Source organism: Lasioglossum baleicum, chromosome 10 (genome assembly GCF_051020765.1).
Source record: "Lasioglossum baleicum chromosome 10, iyLasBale1, whole genome shotgun sequence".
NCBI classification, from domain to species: Eukaryota; Metazoa; Arthropoda; class Insecta; order Hymenoptera; family Halictidae; genus Lasioglossum; species Lasioglossum baleicum.
This window is the reverse complement of record NC_134938.1, coordinates 17848901-17866126: the sequence shown is the minus strand read 5'-3', so window position 1 is coordinate 17866126 and position 17226 is coordinate 17848901. Positions and strand designations below refer to the sequence as shown.

Here is a 17226-nt window from a genome sequence, read left to right as displayed (position 1 = left end):
TGCAAATCAACTTTACCCTTTTGCAAATCTATTCCCCCTTTTGCTAATCATAGTTAATCGTCAATTTTAGTAAAATTGCAAAATTATAAAATTATAAAATTTCAAAATTGTACAATCGTAAAATTGCGAAATTGTAAAATTGTAAAATTGTGAAATCGTAAAATTGTAAAATTGTAAATTGTAAATTGTAAACTTGCAAAATTGCAAATTGTAAAATTGCTTTAAAACATTATGGCAGACAGGATAGCACATATTAGCACCTGATTTCCGTCAGATTTTCAAATTTCAGATTCATATTCAAAAACTTTATTATTTTTATTTTTATTGTGTTCCATATCATATCGAAGAAAAAATCATTTCATTAGTTTTGTTCAGAAAAGTCGATTTTTGCAAAATCCTCATGTGGTAGACAAATCTTACGGGCAGATTTGAAAATCAGCATGACGAAATTTACAGGAAATGTATAGCACGTCAAGAAAAAATCTATCCGGACATGGCATTGGATAAACGATAAATCACGATTATTTTGAAATTCTGCAAATTTGACACAGATTTTGGAGGTTAAAAGACGTTCGTACCATAATTTCTCTATTTTTCCCATATTCTGCAGTATTTCAGGTTTAATTAAAAATTAAATTAATTAAAAAAGGAATCATCACTCTATCTCATTTCTATCAAAAATTCTTTGATTTTTACACAGAATTCATCGGTGTGTCCCACTGTGCGGTGGTAATTGTTAACGATATCAAAAATATCGGACAAGTTTGATGAAGTTAATTGGAATGGGTGTAGCACTGACATAATCGCGGGAGAGCAGGATTTTTGTAATGTTTTACCTGCGGTGATTTCAGTCCGATGTGCCTGTAACCTTATTAAATGGTAAATGTTTGGCAGTCCGAACGACGCCAATTATTTTTTGCTACATGGTGAATCGTCATAAAGAAGGGAAGTCGCGCAGTAAATGCCAACGTAATTTCAAGCCGCGGCCCGGCCGCACAACATTTAAGATTCAAGTCGGCAATTTTACGACATAACTTAACAACCCGGTTGCATGATATGTGCGTATACGTGTATATTTATATATGTATACATATGTACTCGAGGGGGATCACATCTCGGCCTATTACTTATGAAAATTACCAAATTAATTGGGCCGCAGTCCGTTCAAGAAACAACTCGATGGGCTCTCCTACGGACAAAGAAAAACCTTACAAGGCAACAGGCGAACACCTTGGTTTATTTATTTATTTTAGTTATGTATGTATTTTGTATTTTGTATATCGTATATCGTATATTCCATGTATATTGTATATTCTACATTGTATATTTTATATGGTACTAGCCTCCGGGCGGATTGCCCTGGCGGGCGACGCGACGCACAGTGGACAATTTCGATAAAAAATTTCGCTTATACGCAATTTTCTGAGTTATTTTCTCTATGTTAGCGATTTTTGTTTTTTTTTTGTGATCAATATCCTTGTGTCCGTGCCACCATCTAGCGGCTCTGCTCGGTAACCGGTCGGAACATACAGACATACTTTTCTACTTTATATATAAGACTACATATTCCTGAGACCATTTCAAGCGACATTTTCTTTGGCACCAATCTCAGCCGCGGCTTTGTTTAGGAGTTATTAACGAAAAACACGGACCAATTAGAGCGCGACCTAGACGCGAGTTGCCACAGTCGGCCAATACAATGTGGCCGAAATTTCTATAAAGTCATCTTCTTTTTCATAGATATTTTAAAAATATCACCATTTTTGTTGATTTATCGTATCTGGTCTTGTGCCTTGTAGACACTCGGATAGAGGGACTGCGTACTCTAGACTGCTATGTGTTTACTATGTTTACTATTTACGTTTGTTTTGATTTTTTTCTGTGTGGTGCAGAACTCAAGTGCGAAGTTTCTATAAAGTCACTTAGTGTTTCTCTGTATTCTGAGCAGAGAACTACGGAAAACTGCGAATATCCTAAAAGTATTAGTTTTAGAACTCACAGAAATCCTGTTTGTTATAATTTGATTCACGTGTATGAGAATGCCGAGAGGAAAGGTACTAACAAGTGAAGAAAAAGCATCAATCGATGCTTATAAAGATATGGGCTGCTCTAATCGCGCAATTACTAAGAAAACTAATCGGTCATATACTGTGATTAATAATTATATCAATGTACGTGAAAATTACGGATAAAATCATCTTAAAGGTAGTAATAAAAAATAGTCAAAGAGACAACATTCAATATTAATGAGGTCAAGGAGCAGCTAAGGAAAGGAAAAATGCAGCACAATTTCGAGCTGAATTGGAGCTCCCAGTAACAAAAAGACGAGCGTGTGCAACAACTTTTAAATTCTTCTGGACAAAAATACAACGTAAACCAGGCCTTAAAAAAGTACATAAACCGGCCCGTATTGATTTCGCACGGGCACAAAACACAGTGACTTTATAGAAATTTCGGCCACTATAGACAGTTGACGCGCAGGACCGACTGTGCCAACTCGCGTCTATTAGGTCGCGCTCTAATTGGTCCGTGTTTTTCGTTAATAACTCCTAAACAAAGCCGCGGATAACATTTTTGCACAGGAAAATGTCGCTCGAAATGGTCTAAGGAACTACCCCTTTTCAGGAAGTTCACAAATTTTGGGACGCCCAGTATATTCTGTATGTTCTATACATATATTCTATATTCTATAATCTCTACATTCTATATATTCTACATATATTATATATTGCATATTGTATATATATATATATATATATATATTGTATATGTATATGCATATTGTATATGTATATGTATTGTAAATGTATATCGTATATTGTATAGTATATTTATTTTAAATCGATATTCATAGCCCATAGATTTTCTAATAGTAAGACTGTTAAGTGAAAGTGACACGCTACATGAGAATCGCCTGTCTAAAAATATAATATTCAGGTTCTATTAAAAGCAATGAGCAAAAGTCCGCTGCTTTACTATCTCAATAAGCGGCAAAGCTCACTGGAGCATTTACAGTGGATCCAAAAAGTGTTCAGACATTACTAGACTGCGGATCCCTGGTAGCACAAAATATTGTATACAAATTCATATGATATTAAAAAGAGATTCAATCTGTTTTTAATATTCAAATATACACATACAATATTTATTTTACATTAATAGCAAATATTTTTTTTAATATGCATGAAATATCTATTTCAAATAACGAGAAAAATATTTTTTTCTAAATATAAAATGAATCTTTATTACAGATTAGAAATAAAATATTTTTTAATAATATACAGATAATATTTATTTCATATTAAGGAAAAATATTTTTTTCTAAATATAAAATGAATCTTTATGTAATATTAGAAATAGAATTTTTTTTCTAATATGCAGGAAATATTTTAGGTTTAACGTTTCATATTACGAATGAAATATTGGTTTCAAATATAATATAAATCTGTAGGGTCCCTGCGGTCGCGAATTCAAAAGACAACGGCCGTTTGCGCGAACGGTTATAAGTAAACATCGCGATGTGTTGCGAAAGACAAGAGCGCCGTGTTTGTATGTAAGAATGCGAAGAGTGTGCGTGAGAGAAAGAGAGAGAGAGTGTGTATGTATGTGTGTGTGTGTAAGGCCGTAATAACATCAGAGAACGCGAGGCAGTGACAAAAGGACGAGAAGAGTTAGACGGTTGTGAGACGCACACGAGCGAAAGACGATACGAGCGAGACGAGCGAGACGATTTTCGAAAAGACGATTGAGACGTTTCGAGTACGCGAAGATCGTTACGGAAGTATCCTCAGACGGAGGCGAACTTCCTAAATCCGAGCGCGGACTCAGTCATCGTGGTTTTTGTATTTGTTTTGTAAAGTGGATCATTAAAATTCTTTGTTTTTCCGTTTCCGTAAGTCACCGGTATTTCTTAAAACCTCTGATCCCACAAATCTTTATTTAATATTGGAAGTAAAATGTTTACTTTTAATGTACTTCGAATTCGTGTGTGTCACTTAATCGACATACATTTATATTATAAGAACATAAATTAAGTAATGTTCTTATTATGTGCGACAAAATTGTTGCACGAAAAATAATCGTAGCTCCTACGTCTTACGCAATGTGATTGAACTGTAAGATTAAAACGTTCGTAACAATTGTAAGGAGGCTCGGAGGCTCGACACGACACGTTGTGATCCGTTGCTCGCTCGCAGGGAACTGTTTATTTATAATAACAAAATCTGAACGTACAGCTTGACAAATATAGCTGTGCGGCTGAATGTCCCCCGCAAGGGGAAATGTTCCCCGCTGCGCAGTGGCAAATAGGCGAACTTCACAACGATACGTCACCTGTCAAACGATTCACGTTGCGACAGTTCAGTTTACAAGTATAGTGACACAAGTGTATTCACACAAACATATAAACAGTTGTTTTGTATGTTTACTGCTGTAAGAAATAATGGACAGTACGCACTTTTGACGAGGTGTGTACTTTGCCGTTCAAATGTTGCATCCTTCTCTCGTCGAGTGCGGTCTTTGTTTTCTTATGCGCATCCCCCTGAATTTAGTCACCCGCACAGCTACATTTGTCAAGCTGTAACATACATTTGTTAACAAAAGCGCTAACGCAACGCATAAATCAATAAAATTATATATAACAGATAAACATATGAGTGAAACACTCAGTCATCCACACGGTGGTATAAACACTCTTACACAACCATGGATATAGGACCTAGCAACACTCCTTATAGCGTTCCTGGAACATGCAGAGTTTGGAGATTAGACTCGCAGCGCTAGAAAATACAGGGTGTTTCACGCAATTGTTTCAAGCCATAACTCCGTTATTAATGCATTTACGAAAAAATATCAAAAGAGGAAAATAAATGGTTCGAAGAGCGTAGGCCCTTAGATTTTTTTTAGGTACAACTGTGCATGTGCAATTAACAATTGCATCATTTCTTTAAATAGAAATGCATATTTTTTTGTTACACTAATCGATTCCTTTGTTTGTTCTACGTAAAAAATTATTAGGGTATCATAGCAAAACAAATTGTAGTGAGGAATCAGTGATACTTGTTAGAATCAGAGGAATCGATTGTGTATATAACGACATATTGTGTATATAATAATGAAGACAAAGTATTCGGGAGAGGCCCTGGCCCTGTTGCAGCGGAGAACATTATTCATTCGTTAGCTATCTAGAATAAAAACTTTACTTGTAAATAATTATTTAGAACATTATATATGTATATTATAACAATATATATGTTTTTCACAATAAAATGTTTTTGTTTATTTAGCAAATATATTGTATGTGTTTCTATGCTTAAGTACGATTGAAGTACTTAAGAAAATATACATACATATACACATGTATATCTCTTTGTCGTTAATATACTAATAGAATGCTTCATTAAAAAAAAGTAGTTTGATTTTTACCTAAAAAATTTTTTTAATAGAAGTTTATCTCTTCTAATAATTATATGATTTGGTATGAAGGCTCAAAAAAAGAAAGAAGCCTTTATAAGAGTAAAAAGTGAATATCACAATGTAAGTTCACATGGCTCAGCGAGAAAGCACATCATCACGTAAACGGTAGTCCCGAGTTCGAATGCCGCCAATGCATAAAAATTTCTGGATTTTAATAAGCTCCTTTCGAAGACAAATTAAGTTGAATATTTCCTGAAGCAGAGTGCACAGAAAGTAGTATTATATATAGTTTCTAATTTTTCTTGTAACTTTTTCTTAAATTTGAATATTCAATTGAATGTTGTTTAAATATTGGTTTCACATTTTTTAAATATTTACTTTGTATTTTTTAAATATCTAATTTATATTCTCTGTATATTTAGCTTATATTTCCTAAACATTCAATATACATTTCTTGTATATGTATGTATACAAATATTTAGATCCAATATTTTTCTCATATGGAAAAGTGTGGCTTAAAAAATATTTTTCCAATATTCGAAAAACATATTTATCCAATATTTTTGTGCTACTAGCGGTAAAGTATTATACATAATACTAGTTTTTAGCTGTTACATTATTGTCGACCTATTAAATATTGTATATTCAGAAAGAAAATAAATTTGTATTTCACTCCAGTTTGTTGCAAATCAGGTAGAAAAAATTTTATTTTGTATAATAAATCTAGCTTTAAACTTGGGCCACGTTTATTATCAAACGATTATTGTTTACGAAATTCTTGGGTTTGCAAGAAAGTAATTTCGGTATTTTTTAAGGTGAAATAGAACCCAAGTTTTTGATTCAAGCAATTATCTTTAATGAATAAGATATTTTGCATTTAGTTCGATGATCTTCTGCCAAAAAGAATAAATAAGAAAATATTTTATTGATGAAAGTTCATCGCTTGATTAAAGAAATTCGGTATTATTTCACCTTAAAATTCCGAAATTATTTTCTTGCCAACCCAATATCACAGTTTGAGCATGGGCAATTTACTATTTACGGTTTAAAGGGGAAACTAAACAGCATCTATCTCGATGAAAAACTACTAAGGTGTCTTTGTAAAGCTTCAATCTTGAAAACTTTGTCTTCCTGATTTTTTAAAAATTGTCAAATGTTTTAACTTTGATAATTTAATTTAATAAAAAACAATACAGCAACAAACCTAGACTCATTTTAAAGCTTAATCACTCCACGTTTGCAACGCGCTATTCATTTTCAGCTGAGATTTTTCGTATGTTAAGGTGGAGTGGGGTAAGTCCGCCCTAGTTTTTGTAAAGTTGGACTATAAACTGATGTATTAGGTTGTCCCAAAAGTTTCTTCCGGAAGGTGTTCCTTTAATGTCGCTAAATAAATACAAACAATACGATAATGTTTATGTTAATATTTTAGTACTTCTTAATATGAATTTCCATTATGTGCATGCATCGAAAACCAACTTTTGGGTATTGTATATATATATATATATATTCTGATAATATATTATATTTATTAAACAAAACAGGTTTACTTGTACATTAATCTATTGGTGATATAACATTTCTATCGAGCCTCTATTGCACACGCACGTTCTCCCTATAGTCGGTAAGCGACGATCTGTTCCGCGCAGCGGCGCATGCGCAATCATCCAACACACATACATCATAGAAACGCGCCTCAGTCTCACACAGTCTCACATTGGGACAACCTAATATTTATTTAGCAATATTAAAGGATCACATTCCGGAAGAAACTTTTGGGACAACCTAATATTTTCAGTCTGGTACGTAAAAAGTTAACGTCCTTGGTATCAAACTCTTGCCACAGTTATTACTGATGAATTAGCTTTATGTAGGATCCTAATTCTGCTTGAAAATGATCATTTTGATTGGATATTGCACAAAGTATCAACTAGGCCGCAGTTGCCCCGAAAATGGGACACGTCCGTCTCTTAGAGTTAAAAATACTTTCGAACCTTGTTTCAAGTGCTACGGGGCAAGAAAAGAGTAATTAACATGCCTGTTATAAAATGCTTCGTATTGCATTAAATTATGTTGTTTAGTTTTATATGTAGTTATCCATTTTTAAACAAACATGTACTTTTATGCTGAAACATGAAAGGAGATACAGTGATATTAATTTGCATAAGGTTCATTTAGATTGGCAAAAGGGTGTAATTGATTTGCAAAAGGTACAATTTGATTTGCAATGGGATCAATTTGACTTGCAAAGGTTGGAATTGATTTGCAAAAGGTTCAATTTGACTTGGGAAGAATCAATTTGGAGTGCAAAACCTATATGTATAAGGTTGAAATTGATTTGCAAGATGTTCAGTTTGACTTGCAAAACGTTGAAATTGATTTGCAAAAACGGCGAATTTGGCGTACAAAACCTACAAAAGGTTGAAATTGATATGCAAAAAGGGTGAATTTGGAGTGTAAAACCAGTAATATGTCCTAACTTCCTACGACCTTATGTGGATGCACAGATGCGCACGGCAGCTGCAATTGCACTTTATTCTTAAACTTTTAATTACTCCCATACAGTACTTACAATCTCAAAACATTAAATTTAGTATTTCAAGCATAAACTTAGGTACCTACGCTAGCAAATATTTATTTTCGATTCAAGTTGTTATTTCACCGAACAAAAATTGATTTATACTGGACTGGAGTCATATAAAGTTTCATGTACATAAATAGGAAAGAACTAATTCTGGGGATTCATTGTAAAGCTTCAATCTTCAAATCTACGGTGGTAGGTACGGTTGTATAAAAACGTACAGTTGCCTAACGATTTTCTAGAACTTCGAATTTGAAATAGAAACGACTTTTTGAAAAAACTATCATTTTGTTCTATTTTTACTGAAAAAAGAGCAACAACTTGTCCCGGAATTCCCGGAATCACCCCGCAGATCGCGTGTCCGAGACGGATAGGAAAGTAATCGGCAGTGGAAGGGGCAAGAGTAAATTAACATTTCCGAAGTTCCTTGTACTGTCGTGACGAACCTCGTAAATCGTTGAGAGCGTGAGGACGATTCAAGTGGATGCGAATTCAGGGACACTCGTATAATTAATCAGTGGCGGACGCGAGAGTGCACAAAACCTCGCCACTCCAGTGAAGCACAGCACCGGTACGCTCTGGCTCTGTGATCTGAAACGACGTCAGAGGCTCTCCGGAGATTATGGTGTCCATCGGAGAAAACCAGTTTCTACGGCGACGTTAACGAGTGCCAAATTGCCAATCAATATTTTATATTTTTCTATGCAAGACAAACTGAACCTTTTCTATACGTCTTGCACTCCAAATTCACCCTTTCGCGAATCAAATCGAACCTTTTGCAAATCAATTTCAACCTTTGCAAACCAATTTTACACTTTTCAAAATCAATTTTACCCTTTTGCAAATTAAATTGAACCTTTAGCAAATCAATTTCCACCTTTTGCAAATCATTTTCAACCTTTTATAGGTTTTGCAATTCAATTTCAACCTTTCATAGTTTTTTTTTAAAATCGATTTCTACTTTTTGCAAATCAAATTCAACATTTTACAAATTAATTTCACCCTTTTGCAAAATTATTAGTCCCTTTTGTAAATCAATTTCACCCTTTTGCAAATCGAATTCCCTGATTCAACAATTACAGGTACTTATTTAAAGTTCAGCGAGCCAGAAATTTTTACCTTTTTCTTGCGTAGTTCTGTAGATTTTGACGGAAGAATGCGCGAAAATCTAAGTTTCAATGTTAGGAATTCACTGGTTCGAAAGTTATGAGTGTAAAGTTGAACAATTTCGACAGACAAGGGCGCCTCTAAATTGTCTGTACTCGGATATCGTCCAACGAACGATTCACGTGGACTACCAACCAACACGGTGACACTCTTACCTGTCGAAAACGCTGAAAATGGCACGACTTGAAAATCGTAGCTATATGTAGTTCTGCTCCACAGTATACATATGTATGTATAGTCCAGTTGACGAATAGTTCTAGAGGGAAATGGAAGGAACACAATTTTTAACTTTGGGTCTTTATTTGGACTAGTGAGGAGATAAACATACTAAAAGTCCCCACTCCTAGAAGGTGAGCAGGGTGCAGGGGGCACGTAGATGGTCCCCTTTTTCGGTTTTCGGCGTATATCTCGGAAACTATGCGTCCTAGCGATAAGACTATTCCATACAAAATTAAAGCTGACAAAATGTGCTATAAGATTGATTTAATTCAGTTTTTCGCTATCTCGCATAGTTTCTGAGATATCCGGGCTCAAAGTTCACTAATCGTGCTGAAGAGTTAGCTAGTCAAATAAGGCAAAAATTTCTTTTTCACAATTAGTGAACTTTGAGCGCGGATATCTCTGAAACTGTGCGAGATAGCGAAAAACTGGATTCAATCAATCTTGTGGCACATTTCGTGAGCTTTAATTTTGTATTAAATGGTCTTATCGCTAGGACGCATAGTTTCCGAGATATCCGCGCTCAAAGTTCACGAATTGTGCTGAAGAGTTAGCTAGTCAAATAAAGCAAAATTTCTTTTTTACAATTCGTGAACTTTGAGCGCGGCTATCTCGGGAACAATGCGTCCTAGCGATAAGACCATTCGATACAAAATTAAAGCTGAGAAAACGTGCCACAAGATAGATTGGATTCAGTTTTTCGCTATCTCGCATAGTTACCGAGATATCTTCGCTCAAAGTTCACTAATTGTGCTGAAGCTAGTCAAGTAAGGCAAAAATTTCTATTTCACAATTATTGAAATTTGAGCTCGGATATCTCGGAAACTATGCGAGATAGAGAGAAACTGAATCTAATCAATCTTATAGCACATTTTGTCAGCTTTAATTTTGTATGGAGTGGTATTATCGCTAGGACACATAGTTTCCGAGATATACGCGGAAGACCGAAAAAGGGTACCTTCTACGTTCCCTCCTGCACCCCGCTCACCTTCTAGGCGTGCGGACTTTTAGTATGTTTACTTCCTAACTAGTCCAAACAAAGTCCCAAAGTTAAAAATTGTGTTCCTTCCATTTCCCTCTACGCCCTTTTATGAGCATTCATTGACTGGACTAATAGTATCATACCCAACAGAAAGCTGCCTTCTTAAACATTGTAGGAAACAAATTATTGAAATAATAAAATAAGGTAAAAAGAAGGTGTACTTTTAAACATTAAAAATATTAGAAGAATTTATAAATACTGTTAGATTATTTTCCACCTATCAAACGTATTAAGAAACAAAATAAGTTTCTGTTTCACTGCAGTTTGTTGCAATTCAGGCAGAACATTTTTATCTTGAAGAAAGATCCGCTGTCTAGTTATTATCTAGCATGATTAATATAGTTTATTAGTCGTGCGATGCATATAGTTACCTCGTCGGTGTAATTTCTTCCGCAACGGGCATCGCATCTGGCCACTCTGATGGCGTCATACTCCTCGATGTATCTCGTCCAGGATGCCAGGCATCCTGGCAAAAGTAACCACCAAGGCCACCATTCTACACAAGAATTTAATGAGATTAACATGTGTTTTACAACCGGACGAGCAGCGCGCTCTCTTTCTCGTTCGCTTTTTCGATTTGATTTGGGTAAATGTGCCTATTACAACTGCGAGCGAACGTTCTCCTACCGTTTATTCTTTCCCAATCAGATTAAAATACGTAGAAATAAGTATTTCTGCCTGAATACGTTTGTAGAATTCAAAGTGAGTGTATTCAAACAATATTGTCAATTACACTGTCCAACAGCCAAAAAGTATTTCGATTCCCACTATGCGATTCTTATAGAGTTTCCCGCGCTGATTCCGAATCTGTTTTTCATTTTTTTCCTATACGTCCAGTTTTTGAGACAATGGAGTTTAAAAAAAAGACATATTTTTCAACTTTAAACAAATATTGTGATGTTATTATAAAAGATATTGAATTGTTCTTTACAGCAAAAGATTCTGTAGACTTTCCCGAATACAGTGATATCCAATATTAATACATTATGATTGTTTAAACATGTTTAAACAATGATTAAAGACGGAAAGACACCACTTTTTTGCAGCAATTTTTGCGGATATTTTCGAATTTATCTAAAAAAATTAGGGTCTAGCGGAAAATCGAACTATACCACGCGATAGAGCAGACTTTTATCTTGAAAAACCCCCGTTTGAAATTTGCGATATCGACGTTTTTTTCGAACCAGAAAGTAAAATATCTTCGCCCGACATGAGTTTCCGCCAGTGGCGCTTGGGACGGGATACGGAGCGGCGAACGACCGTTCTGGTGGTGAGCGCCACTGGTGAAAACTCATGTCGGGCGAAGATATTTTGCTTTCTGGTTCGAAAAAAACGTCGACCATGCAAACTTTACAGGGGGGTTTCTCAAGATAAAAGTCTGCTCTTTCGCGTGGTATAGTTCAATTTTTCGCTGGACCCTTATTTTTTGAGATAAACTCGAAAATATCCACAAAAATTGGTGCAAAAGTGGTGTCTCTCCGTCTTTAATCATTGTTTAAACATGTTTAAACAATCATAATGTATTAATATTGGATATCACTGTATTCGGGAAAGTCTACAGAATCTTTTGCTGTAAAGAACAATTCAATATCTTTTATAATAACATCACGATATTTGTTTAAAGTTGAAAAATATGTCTTTTTTTTAAACTCCATTTTCTCAAAAACTGGACGTATAGGAAAAAAATGAAAAATAGATTCGAAATCAGCGCGGAAAACTCTATATGAATCGCATAGTGTGAATCTAAATACTTTTAAAAAGTTGAAATTTGTTGGACAGTGTTATACATATGTAGAAACATTGATAAAATTTGCAATATACAGGGTGTCCCGAATTTAAATGGCAAAACTTCAGGAGCGTGTAGGGGACCGAAAGACTAAGACAAAAAGTCTTTTAGAGATTTGCTCGTTTTTTGCTTCGTTTTGGAGAAAATCGCAAAAGAAGAAACAAAACAAGTTTTCATTTTTGTACTTATTTACTTACATTTTATTTACGTTATCATCTATTTAATGTAGATATTGTTCAAAATATTGCCCTCTTGCAGCAATGCAAGCATTACATGTAGCACTGACTTGATAAATGACAGGACTTGATATTTGGTGCACACTGCATCTATGATTCGGTCTCTTAATTGCTCTCTTGAATTGATTGGCACCGAATAAACTTTCTGCTTCAAGGTTCCCCATACGAAGATAGATAGATGAAAACGTAAATAAAATGTAAATAAATAAGTACAAAAATGAAAACTTGTTTTGTTTCTTTTTTTGCGATTTTCTCCAAAACGAAGCAAAAACGAGCAAATCTCTAAAAGGCGTTTTGTCTTAGTTTTTCGGTCCCCTACATGCTCCTCAACTTTTGCCATTTAAATACGGGACACCCTGTACATATGGTATAGCTACTCTTCTAATATCGAAATTTTTATGAAATTATTTCAATTCATAACTAACCCTTCTAATATTAAAATTTTCTATGAAATTATTTAGATTCATAATTAACCCCTAATTCTTTCCCAAATGAGACTAAAATACGTAAACATGAATATTTTCACCTGAATAAATTTGTACAATTCAATGAGAATGCATTCAAACAAAATTGTCAATCGTTCTCATATTTTTATAAGTTCAGGTTTTGAAAAAACATTGTTCACTCTTTAACAACTCTAAATTCACTCTTCCAAATTCTAAATTTACACTTAACCCTTCTATATTCACCCTTCAACAAAGTCAATTTCACCCTTTTGCAAGTCAAATTCAATCTTTCCGAAATAGGGTACTATTAACAGTTCTAAATAAGTTTTTGTAAGACATAAAAAATTTTATTTATTGCAAAGGTGTACATCAAATACTCATTTAAAATTAATGACCAATTCATTAACATTGTAATGTATGAAAACTGTGTTGATATGTGTATTCATTGTAGTCATTTTCTGGTTAATAAATTTTTAAAATGAAAGTAATCAGTTTAAATTGAGAATGAAATGTTTAATATGAGTATTAATATGAGTCATATATTTCCCCCGCAGTAATGACATCGTTCACGTGTGTCTAAATAAATATATAATTTAATCTAAATAAAAATCTATGTAGTTAAATATTAAATATTCTCAATGAGTGAAATTGTTTTGCAAAAGGTACAATTTGATTTGGAAAAGGGTAAAATTGATTTGCGAAGGGTGAAATTGATTTTCAAAAGGGTGAAATTCATTTACAAACCCTATAAAAGGGTGAAAGTGATTTGCAAAACCTGTAAAAGGTTGAAATTGATTTGCAAAACCTATAAAAGATTGAAATTAGTTTGCAAAAGGGTAAAATTGATTTTCAAAAGTGTAAAATTGATTTGCATAACGTTGAACTTTACTTGCAAAAGGGTGAAATTAATTAACAAATTTGTTATCAGAAATTTCTTGTGTCCGGTAAATAAGACCAAAACGGATTAAAACTTGGTTAAAAATTTGACGATACAGAAAAAAAGGTTGATAATTATAATCGATCGTTTATCACAAATAATTCAAAATAAATTACAGAATGCCTTCAAAATTAATGAAAAATCTTTCAAGCCGTCACTAAACTACATATTATTATGTCATGACTAGTCTGCAGATCTTCATCCAAAATAAAAACTGTCTGCATCGATTGCAAGAAATACAATAGAAACTAAATTGAATGTTATGTCTTTCCGTAATAAATTTTAAGGGGATATTACACTATATCGGGTCGGAAAAATTGACTTTTTAGAAAGTATCCTATTGGAAAGTATCATATTGTATTTCAATAATATTCTCGGGAAATTTTAGAGGAAAATTCGAAATACTTTCGAAGTTATGGACCAGGCCTGGCCAATCCAAATGGTTCCACGGGCCACTTTGATGACGTGTAACGTTACTGCGGGCCGCACTTTAGGTATACATGCTTTTAAAAAAGGTAATACAAATACAAAATGAATAAAACTTTATTGCTATACTATGATTCAATATGTATAATTAACTCTCGAGTCCTCGAGTCTTAATTAATGAGATATTTGTTTACCCTTTCTTTCACTTAATTTTTGTAAATCTATATTTATGTTCGACTTTGCACATCTTCTGTTAGCTGGTTTTCTAAATTGACATCAGTTAATAAAGTGATGAACTCTTTGTAAATTTCATCTTCGAAAAAAATGTTTCACAAACATATGTGGATCCAAAAGCACTTACAACTCGTTGTGCAAAATATCTTAAATTGTGCAATATCTCTTGGATGTAATATAAGTATTGTAAAAATTAATTTTTGATGTGGACGCAAAAATTTGTTTCATTTCTTTGTTGCACTGTAACTCAATTATATCAAAGAAAAACAAAAGTTTCAATAGAAATATAAAATCGCGTGTTGGCCAGGCCTCTTATAGACGATTATAGCAGGCATAGCTGATTGAACGATTCATCACTTTATCAGTCCCATATAAATTATTTAAGTTTTCGACCGAGAAAGTGTAATGTCCGCCTAATAGAGGAGGAATTATATGGACCGTTTATTTTCATAGTGGTGTAAGTCCTTCTTTTGAGATATCACATAATTTGCAGGCTTGTGCGAGAACCCGAAATCTCGGGTTCGGGTCGGGTCGGGAATTTTCGGGCGAGAACTGTCGGGCTCCCGAACGTATGATACGCTTCGGGTTCTCGAAAGTATCCGGCTACCTATGTCCTTTTCGGGTTCCCGAAAGTATCCTGCTTCCTCTGTCTGTTCGGGACCCCGAAGCTATCCGACTACATCATACGAACGTATCGAGATTATCAACAAAAAGAGACGGTAGATTGATTGATTGTATATCGATATCGATGTAGATCAGGATTGTGCGAGAACCCGAAATCTCGGGAAACCCGACGCTCGGGTCGGGTCGGGAATTTTCGGGCGAGAACTGTCAGGCTCCCGAACGTATGATACGCTTCGGGTTCTCGAAAGTATCCGGCTACCTATGTCCTTTTCGGGTTCCCGAAAGTATCCTGCTTCCTCTGTCTGTTCGGGACCCCGAAGCTATCCGACTACATCATACGAACGTATCGAGATTATCAACAAAAAGAGACGGTAGACGGCGCGGCGCGCGGCACAGCGTCTTTGACTTTGACACGTCGAAACGATCTAACCATTCTAACCTAACTACCTACATAATATCTACATCGATATCGATATACAATCAATCAATCTACCGTCTCTTTTTGTTGATAATCTCGATACGTTCGTATGATGTAGTCGGATAGCTTCGGGGTCCCGAACAGACAGAGGAAGCAGGATACTTTCGGGAACCCGAAAAGGACATAGGTAGCCGGATACTTTCGAGAACCCGAAGCGTATCATACGTTCGGGAGCCCGACAGTTCTCGCCCGAAAATTCCCGACCCGACCCGAACCCGAGATTTCGGGTTCTCGCACAAGCCTGATGTAGATATTATGTAGGTAGTTAGGTTAGAATGGTTAGATCGTTTCGACGTGTCAAAGTCAAAGACGCTGTGCCGCGCGCCGCGCCGTCTACCGTCTCTTTTTGTTGATAATCTCGATACGTTCGTATGATGTAGTCGGATAGCTTCGGGGTCCCGAACAGACAGAGGAAGCAGGATACTTTCGGGAACCCGAAAAGGACATAGGTAGCCGGATACTTTCGAGAACCCGAAGCGTATCATACGTTCGGGAGCCTGACAGTTCTCGCCCGAAAATTCCCGACCCGACCCGAGCGTCGGGTTTCCCGAGATTTCGGGTTCTCGCACAATCCTGATAATTTGTGATTAATTTAGTGTAAACTTTTTATTTATAACTAGTTAATATTTAATAACTTAAAAAATGCCAATGCTTTGTTCAATTTAAAATTGGCCAATAAAAGAAATTGCGTAGCGATTCATTATGGAAGTGGTGCAAGTCCAATTTCCATAGGTACAGGTTTCCATAGTCACGTGGTTACATTTGCTTTATTTCACGTGTCGAAGGAAACCTTACTTACTTTATTTTCTTCCAAAAATGTGGATAATTTCATATTAACATCAGATAGTGATACAGGTAAGAAGAAATAATAAATCAATATTATTTTACAACTATTGAAAATATTTATTTTATTTAATTATAAATAAATTCACACAGAAATAAAGCCCATGAATATAAACAAAAGAAGAATCTTGGAATCGGAGGATAAAGACAATTCCACTAATTGTAAGAAAAACACGTATTTAATGAAACATAAAAAGAAAAGAAGAATTATAGAGGTAGAATCTTCATCAGATAAGGATATTGTTAATGAAAGGGTTTGCTCGTCCCCGCTCCAGCGCCATCTGTGTGTGCCGCGCGTTTGAGATCGTGTCGCTCGCTTTGTTCACTTGTCGTCACACGGCTGTGCCGATACCACGTACTCGCACTCGTATTGTAATCGCATACTTTTAGTTCTATAAGCCAGTTGGCTGCATATATATATGTAATTGTTTAACCAAATATATTATATTATGTGTGAGAACGCATCATCGATTTACCCCCAACAAAGGTTATGGGCCCAGGCAACGTAAGTAAATAACATAACCTATAATTTGCCACGTGCGCACAAGCACCACGCGTCCAATCTAGTAAGATAGTTAACAGAAATAAAACAAAAATGGCTGATAACACAAGATTTGACTTGAAAATTACAAAGTTGTCAGACAATAACTATCGGACGTGGAAAATTGAAATGAAATGGTATTTACGTGGAAAAGGTTTATTAGACCACGTGCTGGGTCTGTGCTGGGTGCTGTAATATCGTATTACAGTAAATTCTCTATAAACGCGAAAATCTTCCAACGATAAACGCGA

The 17226-nt window shown here is 35.0% G+C and overlaps 1 protein-coding gene across 1 annotated transcript in view; it reads right to left on the bottom strand.

Moving 5' to 3' along the window:
• The window catches only part of Kal1 (anosmin-1 Kallmann syndrome 1), a 112585-nt gene that overhangs the window by 58012 nt on the left and 37347 nt on the right, over positions 1–17226 (bottom strand). The window contains exon 3 of the mRNA XM_076431504.1: positions 10796–10920. Within this exon, the coding sequence (XP_076287619.1) occupies positions 10796–10920 (125 nt within the window). The remainder of the gene's footprint in view (positions 1–10795; positions 10921–17226) is intronic.